Source organism: Salvelinus sp. IW2-2015, linkage group LG27 (assembly GCF_002910315.2).
Source record: "Salvelinus sp. IW2-2015 linkage group LG27, ASM291031v2, whole genome shotgun sequence".
Taxonomy (NCBI): domain Eukaryota; kingdom Metazoa; phylum Chordata; class Actinopteri; order Salmoniformes; family Salmonidae; genus Salvelinus; species Salvelinus sp. IW2-2015.
Window position 1 is genome coordinate 1,276,043 of NC_036867.1, and position 12,670 is coordinate 1,288,712.

At 43.4% G+C, this 12,670-nt stretch overlaps 1 protein-coding gene across 1 annotated transcript in view; it reads right to left on the reverse strand.

The window, feature by feature from the left end:
* The window catches only part of LOC111953842 (kelch-like protein 15), a 30,326-nt gene extending 20,251 nt beyond the window's left edge, over positions 1 to 10,075 (reverse strand). Inside the window, exons 1-5 of the mRNA XM_070435655.1 lie at positions 9,820 to 10,075; positions 9,281 to 9,368; positions 5,181 to 5,319; positions 4,892 to 5,080; positions 2,429 to 2,653 (exon numbers count right to left, since the gene is read on the reverse strand). Of these exons, the coding sequence (XP_070291756.1) occupies positions 2,429 to 2,653; positions 4,892 to 5,080; positions 5,181 to 5,319; positions 9,281 to 9,368; positions 9,820 to 9,880 (702 nt within the window). The 5' untranslated portion in view covers positions 9,881 to 10,075. The remainder of the gene's footprint in view (positions 1 to 2,428; positions 2,654 to 4,891; positions 5,081 to 5,180; positions 5,320 to 9,280; positions 9,369 to 9,819) is intronic.
* Between the last annotated feature and the right edge of the window lie 2,595 nt (positions 10,076 to 12,670).

The window sequence follows — 12,670 nt, forward strand, 5'->3', positions numbered from 1 at the left end:
GTCTGTGTCAGGCGTACCTGGACAGTGATGCCCTGAGTCGGTTCCCAGAGATAGAGCTGTATGAGTCTGTCCAGGCCTGCCGCGACACGACCGCCGCCGATGGAACACACAGACACTGTCGTCCAGTCTCTACGCTTCTGCCTCATGACGCCGCTAACGTCTTCGAGAAGGTAAGACACACACAATAGTGTGGCACGGTACACCGTACTACGGTTAGTATCCGGTACCGACTGCTGTATTGATACCACATTTTAGAATACGTAGTATATGTTTTCATATGATACTACCAAGGTTTTTCAGCCTACTGATTCTAAGAACCGCTGCGCCTGTTATAATATGTTTATAAAGTCAGTTTTTTGATTTATAAAGTCAGATTAGAAATTGAAACAACATTGACTATTCTCTGGTATGCACAGGTCCAATGATATTCCACTTCACTTTCATGTGTATTCACGTGTGGCAGCTGTAATTGAACCAGCCCCATCCCCTACAGCCTCACTCACTGCTTCTTTCCGTCCACTCTTCACATCCCCCTACCAGCCCTCACTCGCCTGCTTCTTTCCGTTCCAGCTCTTCACATTCCCCTACTGCCCTCACTCACCTGCTTCTTCCGTCCACTCTTCACATCCCCTACAGCCCTCAACTCGCCTGCTCTTCTCCGTCCGCTCTTCAACATTCCTCCTACCTGCCCTCACTCGCCTGGCTCTCTCTCCGCTCCACTCTTCACATCCCCTACCAGCCCCTCACTCTGCCTTGCTTCTCTCCGTCCGCTCTTCACCATCCCCCTACCTGCCCTCACTCACCTGCTCTTTCCGTCCACTCTTTCACATTCCCCTACCTACCCTCACTCGCACTGCTTCTCTCCGTCCGCTCTTCACATCCCCTACCTGCCCTCACTCGCCTGCTTCTCTCCGTCCGCTCTTTCACATCCCCTACTGCCCTCACTCGCCTGCTTCTCTCCGTCCGCTCTTCACATCCCCTACCTGCCTCACTCGCCTGCTTCTCTCTCCGTCCGCCTCTTCACATCCACCTACCTGCCCTCACTCGCCTGTCTTCTCTCGCGGTCCGCCCTTCACCATCCCCCTACCAGCCCTCCACTCGTCCTGGCTTCCCTCTCGGTCGCTTCTTCCACATCCCCTATACCTGCCCTCACTCGCTGCTTTCTTCCCTGTCCGCTCTTCACATCCCCTACAGCGTCAGTTTGAAAAAATATAATTTAGCCGTGATGGCGAGGGAGATGCAGACCCAGACTCTGATGAGTCTTCTGTTGTTGGAGTTGTACGTTTGTTATTTTGGAGCAGCGCGCAGAGCGAGCAGTGTTGACACATTGTATCATTTAATTGCCTGTTCTAACCAAGAGCACAGGCACCAATCTGAATAGACTTTGAAAGGGGAAATGGAGCACCGCTTGGGCGACAGGCATGCTACAAGCTTTACAGCAAAGAAAACGTCTCGTTTCTAGCTAAACGGTTTTAAAACATTGACCCATATTACCAGGAGATGCCCTTTCTTTTGATTCAGAATTCACACACATTTTATTATAATTTCATATAATTTTTATATAATTTCACAAATGTTACGGCCATTTTAAACTAATCCGGGTCGCTTAATTATTGGTTGATAACAACAACTGGTAACTGACAGCTAGGTTAGGCACATCTGCACAGGAAGAAAGGAAAAGGGTCTGCTATCATGAGATTGCTGTTCAAAAGGTAGGATTCATATAGGCCTAATGGAAGCCTGAACTGTTTCAAAATGGTAAGGATTCATATAGGCTAATGGAAGCTGAACTTAAAATAGGATTCATATAGGCCTAATGGAAGCCTGAAACTGTTCAAATAGGATTCATATAGGCCTAATGGAAGCCTAACTTTTCAAAGTAGGATTCATATAGGCCTAATGGAAGCTAACTTTTCAAAAAGGATTCATATAGGCCAATGGAAGCTGAACTGTTCAAAAGTAGGATTCATATAGCCTAATGGGAAGCTGAACTGTTTAAAAGGTTAAGGATTCATATAGGCCTAATGGAAGCTGAACTATTTCAAGTAGGATTCATATAGGCCTAATGGAGAGCTTAACTATAATCGAATCTATTTATTTCTGGTGCTCCTTAAATTCTGTTTGGTGCCAAATGTTTAAAAGTTGGGAGCAGTGTTGTGTTTGTGGGAGAGAGAGAGTGGTGTGTGTTTTGAGAGAGAGGGAGACAGAGAGAGGAGGGTGTGTTTATGAGAGAGAGGGAGACAGAGAGAGGGGTGTGTGTTTATGAGAGAGACGGAGAGGGGGTGTTTGTTATGAGAGAGAGCACACACACACACACACACACACAGAGTTAACAAGAATATATCACCTGTTTTAAAGAGCTCAAAGCATCACTGTTCAGGTACACACAGAGTTAACTAGGGGGTGCCAGTCAGTTCTTCCACCACACCTGCAGTCTCTCCAGGCTGAGGTAGAGCAGGAAGTCAGGTTTGCTCATCAGAGGAACAAAGTTCTCCAGCAGGAAGTTGTCGAGCTGCTCCTGCACGCCCTCCACCCCCACGCTGAAGTCCTCCAGAAGCCTCATCACCTCGGCACAGTTCTCCAGACAGATCTTAGACAGCAGGAAGGAACAGCAGAACTCTACCACCTCCGTCAGCTGGACRTACATTGCAGCCTAGAGGGTGAGGAGACAGTGACAGATCTTAGTMAGCTGGGGCCAGTWGCACCAGTTGGTCATAAGCAGTGGTGGARAAACTACCCAATTTTCATACTTGAGTTAAAGTAAAGATACCTTCATAGAAAATGACTCAAGTTAAAGTCATCCAGTAAAAGACTACTTGAGTAAAATGTAAAAGGTATTTGGTTTTAAATATACTTTTAAGTACCAAAAGTAAATATAATTGCTCAAATATACTTAAGTATCAAAAGTAAAAGTATAAATAATTGAAAATTCTTATATTAAAGCACAAACGGCACAATTTACAAGTTGTTTTTATTTACGGAGAGCCAGGGGCACACTCCAACACTCAGACATAATTTACAAATTAAGCATGTGTGATTAGTGAGTCTGCCAGATCAGAGGCAGTAGGGATGACCAGGGATGTTCTCCTGATAAGTGTGTGAATTAGACCATTTTCCTGTCCTGTTAATTATTCAAAATGTACTTTTGGGTGTCAGGGAAAATGTATGGAGTAAAAAGTACATTATTTTCTTTAGAAATGTAATAAAGTAAAAGTTGTCAATTATAAATATTAAAGTAAAGATACCCCCAAAACTATTTAAGTAGTACTTTTTACTTAAGTACTTTACACCACTGGTCGTAACTCTAAGTCCGGCGTAAAATGCGCTCTATACCGGACCTAAACATTATACCTGTTACTTTCTGACGGGCCACTCCCAGGTGGTGAGGTAGAGCAGGCAACAACACACCGCCAACGCTTATCCTCAACACAGGGACTCCTCAGGGGTGCGTGCTTACTCCCATCCTGTACTCCCTGTTTCACCACGACTGCGTGGCCATGCACGACTCCAACACATCATTAAGTTTGTCGACAGAAATGCCAACGATGGTAGGCCTGATCACAGATGATAATGAGACAGCCTATAGGGAGGCGGTCAGAGACCTGGCATTATGGTGCCAGGACAACAACCTCTCCCTCAACGTCAGCAAGACAAACTGTGGACTACAGGAAACGGAGGTCCTTTCACATTGATGGGGCTGTAGTGGAGCGGATMGAGAGCTTCAACTTCCTGTGTCCACATCACTAAGGAACCAWCATGGTCCAAACACACCAACACAGTCGTGAAGAAAGCACCCCAATGCCTCTTCCCCCTCAGGAGGCCGAAAATATTTGACATGGGCCGTCACACTCACTACACTGAAACTCCAACCCACATGCATAATGACGCCACACACTCCTCACATACGCTGCTGCTACTCTTTTTATTGTCTATCCTGATTGCCTAGTCACTTTTACCCCACTTGCATGTACATACTGTATTACCTCAATTACCTAAACGACCACGTATCCCTGCACATTGACTCAGTACCGGTACTGCTTGTATATAGCCTCATTATTGTTATTTTGTGTTACTATTTCCTTTTTTATTTTGCAAATGTTTCTTACTTTTAAACACTGGACTGTTGGGAAAGCGCTCATAAGTAAGCGTTTCACGGTCTACATCTGTTCTATTCGGCGCAAGTAACTTTTTCAGCGGGGACACCATTTGTCTGGACGATTTTCTGGGAACTCCATTTGTTTTGCAAGAAATTCTGGCGACCCCACGCCAAATCGTATGACAACCTTAAAAATCGTCCAATTTAGATTTCCAAATCAGCAAATATCCTTTCAAAACGATTACATTTTCATTCATCTTTAAAAAAGAAAACCAATAAATACATTTACTAAAAAAATAATTTAAAAGTTTGTATATTGTCTCATAAAATAATATGTACTCTTAATGTAACCTCGAACAGTCTATTAGCTAGAAAGGTCACYTCAGACACATTTTCGCTAATAGCAGCTGTTTAACTGGTTAAATAAAGGCTAGCCATGTGCTGGAARAAATGTAKGTCCAAGAAGTTGCCGCGACTTACTAGCAGGTTCTTTTTCAATGTCACATACTCCAGTGAGTGTAATGAGCTCCAATGAGTAATTAGCTCAATATTAGGAGTTGAGAAATAAAGTTGATGTCATTAGAAGATATTCTTATCTTTTCTACTGTATGTACATAATTCATAATGTATTTATTCTCTTGTTGCTAGCGATATTCATAAAAACAGTGGGGGAATAAAATCACTTAAAAATATATATTTTTGCGTACCCCCTACAGTACCTCCACGGACAACTAGGGGGCCGCAGACCCCAGGTTGAATASTCCTGGCTCAGAGGGTTAAAGGTCTGTGTGTTACCTGTAGTATCTCCTGCACAGTGACCATGCTGAGCTCCAGTGAACCGTAGTACATGAACCTCAGGACGTGGCCGAAGCCGGCAGCCGTTAACCCCTTCATGTGGATCTTGTCCTGGTCTCTCTCTCTCATGTCTGCTGTGAACATGACCCGGAAGTAGTCACTCTGGGTCGCCAGCAGGGCCTTGTGTGCCTGGAGGAGGGGATAACATTAAATTACATGTTAGTGAAAGTGTGTGTGTGTGTGTGTGTGTGTATGTATGTGTGTGTATGCGTGTGTGTGTGTTGCTAACATGGAAGTGGTGTTCCTCTATCAGCAGCGTGACGTCCAATAGGAGCCTCTCCTCGTACAGCGCCCGGAACCCTGAGGACACGCTTCCATCATGAACCTGGGACAGGTACACCTCCACCTCCCCCCCCGACATCACACACCTGGAGGAGGAGAGAGGAGCTTAATAACACACACCTCCCCCTTTGACAACACATACCTGCAGTAAGGAGAGGGATCAATAACACACTGGTAGTATAGCAGTACTAATGCTTTACTGTTCAAACACAGACCGATGAAAGAGTAGAAAAACTGTCACCATGTCACTCAAAAGGGATCCGCCACACTACAGACCAAACCCAATGCTGTTTTTCTCTCTAAAACGTGTGTGTAAGACTGTCTCTGGAATGACGTCAAGAACATTCAACATTCACACCTCAGCAGTTCAGCTCTCGTACACACCCACACAGAAATGGGTGCTGCGTGCGTACACTCTCAATCCAACGCGCGCGCTTACGCTCGAACACTCCGCCAGCGTCTTTGAGCTAAAATGGTACGCAGCATCATCTGGATATGTATATGCAACAACATTTCAACATTCACCTTCTGCTACCATTTCTGTCAAGCCGTCTATGCATACAGTTTGATGCATACGTTCGATAGTATGCACCACACTGAACGCACTGCAACACAATGCTGCAAGGCAAACGCAGTGTTTCATTGGAATGAATGTAATTCTGGTGTACCAAACTGCAATGACTGTCGGTGTGTTCGAACGTCACACACTAGCAGCAAACCCACCCACAAACAGATACAAATGCATGCACAAACAACTCTATTACTCCCCCCCCCCACACACACACACACACACACACACACACTGCACACTGCACACTCACCTCTGATTGGCCACGGGCATGTCAGAGGGGGTATTCCGAGCCAATCAGAGGACAGTGGCCCTTGTGTCCGGGGAGAAACTAACAACGCCCTTCTCTGAATCACCTGGACGACAAACCCAAAATTAAATTGTTCATCAAAACTGTATGTTGAAAATCAATACAAAAGATTATTCAAACCAAGCCGTGGCCAAGACCTAAAGCTACTGAGAAAGTTTGGCCAGATGTGTGAATATAACTTTTTCCTGAATGAGAACGCGTACTGAGACTCCAAGGACCCCATTCCTATAGTAAAATTACATTTCTTCCATTCTTTCCTCCTGGCCAGATAAAAAGGCTGCTAGAAGGCCAGCATCCCTGACTCTTCACTGTTGACGTTGAGMATGGTGTTTTGCAGGTACTATTTAATGAAGCTACCAGTTGAGGACTTGTTAGGCGTCTGTTTCTCAAACTAAACACTCTAATGTACTTGTCCTTTTGCTAAGTTGTGCACCGGGGCCTCCCACTCCTCTTTCTATTCTGGTTAGSGCCAGTTTGCACTGTTCTGTAAAGGGAGTAGTACACAGCGTTGTACGAGATCTTCAGTTTCTTGGCAATTTCTCGCATGGAATAGCCTTCATTTCTCAGAAGAAAGTCTTTGTTTCTGGCCATTTTGAGCCTGTAATCGAACCCACAAATGCTGATGCTCCAGATACTCAACTAGTCTAAAGAAGGSCAGTTTTATTGCTTCTTTAAATCAGAACAACAGTCTCCAGCTGTGCTAACATAATTGATAAAGGGTTTAATTAGCCTTTTAAAATTATAAACTTGCATTAGCTAACACAACGTGCCATTGGACCACAGGAGTGATGGTTGCTGATAATACGCCTATGTAGATATTCCGTTTCCAGCTGCAATAGTCATTTACAACATTAACAATGTCTACGCTGTATTTATGAACAATTTCATGTTCTTTTAATGGACAAAAATATGTGCTTCTCTTTCAAAAACAAGGACATTTCTAAGTGACCCCAAACCTTTGAAYGGTAGTGTATATTACGGGAAACATCCCTCATTCAGTCATAGTTAGCAGTAGAATAATKGATTGGCATGAATTTGCCATCGTCAACTTTTAGAAGGTCAGTAGGAAAGTTAAGCTAATCATTTAAACCACCAACATTTATTCACATTCACTGAACATTTAGTATTTAAAACTCAAACATTAATTTTCCAACTGCTTTTTCTATAATCCTGCAGACCATTTATCATTCTCCTCCATACTGTATATTCCAATGCATCCAACATTATGCATGCCCACCATGGTATTGGGCAGATGGTGAAATTTGAGAACTCATCTTGTTTAGAAATCAAACCCTAGGGGCACCCGAGTGGCACAGCGGTCTAAGGCACTGCATCGCAGTGCTAGATGCGTCAATACAGACCMGGGTTCGATCCCTGGCTGTATCACAACCGGCCATGATCAGGAGTCTCATTGGCCCAGCGTCGTCCGGGTTAGGGGAGGGTTTGGCTGGAGTGGCTTTACTTTGCTCATCACACTCTAGCGACTCCTTGTGGCAGACCGGGTGCCTGCAGGCTGACCTCTGTCGTCAGTTGAACGGTGTTTCCTCCGATACATTGGTGCGGCTGGCTTCTGGGTTAAGCGGGCGGGTGTTAAGAAGAAGCGGTTTGGCGGGTCATGTTTCGCCTCCCGAGCCCGTTGGGGAGTTGCAGCAATGAGAGAACATTGGGGATATATAATCAAACCCTGGTCATCTTACTGCAGCGCACATTGTATACATTTTGCCCTGCTGTTTTTAGAGAAGATTGTATTGCTATATGTATAGGCTGCGTTTACATCCTAGATAGAAGCAGGCCATTGGCTGCCTTCATCATGAKGGGTATGTACGGGAGTTCTGATTTGTTCTAAGCTTAGCAGTTCGGCAAATTTGCCTGAGCAGACAGTGTTGAAATATAATTTGTATGAGGAACATATACAAATAATCAGCTCTTCCCTCGTTTTTCGGCCCACCACCTAAAGTCATCGATCACGTGTGTGGCGGATGAATCAGAATTAGTTGGGCAACATAGATAGAGGTCGACCGATTATGATTTTTCAACGCCGATACCGATACCGATTATTGGAGGACCAAAAAAGCCAATACCGATTAAAAAACATTTTTTTAATAATGACAATTACAACAATACTGAATGAACACTTATTTTAACTTAATATAATACATCAATAAAATCAATTAGCCTCAATAAATAATGAAACATGTTCAATTTGGTTTAAATAATGCAAAAACAAAGTGTTGGAGAAGAAAGTAAAAGCGCAATATGTGCCATGTAAGAAAGCTAACGTTTAAGTTCCTTGCTCAGAACATGAGACATATGAAAGCTGGTGGTTCTTTTAACATGAGTCTTCAATATTCCCAGGTAAGAAGTTTTAGGTTGTAGTTATTATAGGAATTATGGACTATTTCTCTCTATGGATTTGTATTTCATATACCTTTGACTATTGGATGTTCTTATAGGCACTTTAGTATTGCCAGTGTAACAGTTAGCTTCCGTCTTCCTCGCTCTATGGCCAACCAGAACACATCACAACAGCCACCCTCGAAGCAGCGTTACCCATGCAGAGCAAGGGGAACAACTACTCCAAGTCTCAGAGCGAGTGACGTTTGAAACGCTATTAGCGCGCACCCCGCTAACTAGCTAGCCATTTCACATCGTTTACACCAGCCTAATCTCGGGAGTTGATAGGCTTGAAGTCATAAAACAGCTGGCAAAACGTACGAAAGTGCTGTTTGAATGAATGCTTACGAGCCTGCTGGTGCCTACCATCGCTCAGTCAGACTGCTCTATCAAATCATAGACTTAATTATAACATAACAACACAAAAAATACGAGCCTTAGGTCATTAATATGGTCGAATCCGGAAACTATCATCTCGAAAACAAAACATTTATTCTTTCAGTGAAATACAGAACCGTTACGTATTTTATCTAACGGGTGGCATCCATAAGTCTAAATATTCCTGTTACATTGCACAACCTTCAATGTTATGTCATAACTACGTAAAATTCTTGCAAATTAGTTCTTTTTTTTACAAGATGATTGCCATTTTTCCATTCACTAAAATGGGGGTTCTTGTTTTTTGCTAAAAATGCATGCAGTATCGCAGGCTTTAATTAGAGGGGACATTCGTTTTCCCCTGGAATGTGTGTTATGGTTGTCATGGAGATGGTACCTTTTGGGGGCCTCRAGGCCAGTCTCGAGTTTAGCTGACAGCATGGTGAGGGGACGCTCACATTTCCTTTGTTTAAGTTTGCCCTGATCTAAAGACAGACACACAGAGAAAGAGAGAGACAGAGACAGAGAGAGAAAGAAAAACTGATGTTCTACAAACCTAGCTAGAAAAATAKATATATTTATTAAATCATGATTGTAATTTAGCTAGTGCATTTAATTGACTCAAAAGCATGTCTATAGACTCACCATGTAATCTTTGATCTAATCGTGTTGGCTAGCAAACTAACGTTAGCTAAACCAGAGTCATATATTTTGTAGACTGAGTTTAACCAGTGAGCTCGCGCAGTCGGGGGAATCACAGCTTGATTATTTTTCACGCAAGGCCATGACAAGACTGTCAAATTGCTAACGGCAATACACACTGTATTRCAATCTAAACTCTTCAAATATAACGGTCAAGAATAACAGTGACTGGTAGCTCACGACATCCCGTGGAATTMCCTAGCAGCTAGTTTAGCAGACTAAAATGTCTCTCACCTCGGCGCTGCGAGTCCCCACAACCCCTCTTCGACCAGACAGACCTGGCTCCTTCTGACATGGGGTGCGGGTTTATAGCCGAGATCAAGAAAAAGGACAATAAAAAAGCATCGCCGAAGATTCCTTATCGTCCATTTAGAATCCCCCTGCGGCTTCAATTTGTCGTTCTTTTAACTGGATATCAAAATACTGTTTGTCTATGGAGTCCATAGCCATTGCAGACGCCATATTATTCTCTGCGCTGACGTAATTTCCTGAGGTATAGCCCATTCGAACGGAACTGTAGTGGCGTCGTTGTGCAGTGAAGTGAGCCTGTCAATCAAAATCACCAAGCAGGTGTACTATACTGGGCCAACCTGCGATTATAGACCTGCAGTGCAGAATAATTGAGGAGCGATTATAGAGCTGCARTACAGAATAATTGAGGCCTCTCTTCCTCATACTGACCTTGTAATCAACTATTCTCTCTCTCACTCTCTTTTGTGTCTTGTATTTGATTTGTATTTTTTTCTATGCATACTCACATGGCCTTACACACTCAAACACAGTGACACTCCAACACACACACACACAAACACTCACTATATAATTTGCTCACACACACATAATATGCACATACATTTATACTGACTCTACACAAAYGCACATACACTCATCTTATACGCTGCTGCTACTTTGTTTATCATATATCCCGATGTAGTCACCTTACATATCTACCTCTATCACTACAGTATCCCTGCACATTGTAAATATGGTACTAGAACTGACTGACCCTGTATTGAGTATGCTTACTTACTTTCTTGTATTCTTATTTCTTGTGTTTTTGTTCTACCTTGTTATTTTTTGTATTACATAATTATTGATAACTGCATTGTTGGGTTTAGAGCTTGCAAGAAAGGCATTTCACTGTACGTGTGCACATGAGATTAAAAAACATGACACTTGGAAAGACTGCAATCATTAATCTAGGTTCAGAAGCCTCTTGGCAGAGGCAATAGCAAGTAGCATGCTCACACCCCATCTTCCATAATAATGTAGCGACCCATACAGACAGCTGTGTGTTATGTGTTAGACTATTAGTTGGTTGTGTTGTACTTACCAGTACCCAGTGTTCGCGGGGTCCAACATGCCAATCAACCTGCTATCTGCCAATCACGGGAATGCCTGGAATGTTCTGATGCCGGGCATCCTGATGGTTGGCGGAGTGGCATGGAGGGGGGTTGGGGCATTGGAAGTTAAGACCAGGTTTAGCCATTGTTCTCTCTCTTACGTCTGGGCTTCACAAGAGAAGGTCACAGTTGTTTTATAGGGTATCCTTCATTTATTTGGCGTGGGCTACGGCCAAACAGTAGCCTGTGTGAAGTTGGGTTAATAAACCRTAAATTCGTAAATTCAAATCCTCTGTCTGGACAATTGTTCCTTTATGACCTAGTCAGGTCATTACAATAACAATAAAGCCAATTGAATCACTGCATGGTAGACATTCTTGTCTACAATAGGGCAGTGTTTATGAWTCTTTTCCCCAGATACATTTACAGGTGGGGAACAAAATTGAAAACTTTACACTACTGAGCAGAGCTGTAACCTATTGTTCTGGCCTGGTCATGCATATGCATCAATCGCAGATGATGGAAACAAGGATATACTATATAATAGTTTGTTATAGATATATGGTGGAAAGGAAAATGTAAAAATACTAAATAAACCTAGCCAGTATAGTTTGGATCGGCATGATAGTGTGAAAAGGGTCATATCTATCTACCTTTTATACAACACTCCTTCCATGGCCTCCAACTGCTCTTAAACGCTAGTAAAACTAAATGCATGCTCTTCAATCGATCGCTGCCCGCACCCGCCCACCCGACTAGCATCACTACTCTAGCATCACTACAATGGATGGTTCTGACTTAGAATATGTGGGCAACTACAAATACCTAGGTGTCTCGCTAGACTATAAAYTCTCTTTCCAGACTCATATTAAGCATCTCCAATCCAAAATTACATCTAGAATCGGCTTCCTATTTCGCAACAAAGCCTCCTTCACTCACGCTACCAAACATACCCTCGTAAAACGGACTATCCTACCGATCCTCGACTTCGGCGATGTCATTTACAAAATAGCCTCCAACACTCTACTCAGCACTCTGAATGCAGTCTATCACAGTGCCATCCGTTTTGTCACCAAAGCCCCAGCGTATCCTAGTGGTTAGAGCGTTGGACTAGTTACCGGAAGGTTGCAAGTTCGAWTCCCCGAGCTGACAAGGTACAAATCTGTCGTTCTACCCCTGAACAAGGCAGTTAACCCACTGTTCCTAGGCCGTCATTGAAAATAAGAATTTGTTCTTAACTGAYTTGYCTAGTTAAATAAAGGAAAAATACAAAATAAACCACCCACCACTGCGACCTGTATGCTCTCGTCGGCTGGCCCTCGCTTCATATTCGTTGCCAGACCCACTGGCTCCAGGTCATCTACAAGTCTATGCTAGGTAAAGCTCCGCCTTATCACAGTTCACTGGTCACCATAACAACACCCACCCCGTAGCACGTGCTCCAGCAGGTATACCTCACTGGTCATCCCCATAGCCAACGCCGCCTTTCATTCCAGTTCTCTGCTGCCAATGACTGGAATGAATTGCAAAAATCGCTGAAGTTGGAGACTTATATCTCCCTCACTAACTTTAAGCATCAGCTTACCGATCGCTGCAGCTGTACATAGCCCATCCAACTACCTACCTCATCCCCGTATTGTTTTTATTTACTTTTTTTGCACACCAATATTTCTACTTGCACATCATCATCTGCAMMTCTATCATTGCAGTGTTAATGTGCTAAATTGTAATTACTTCGCTAC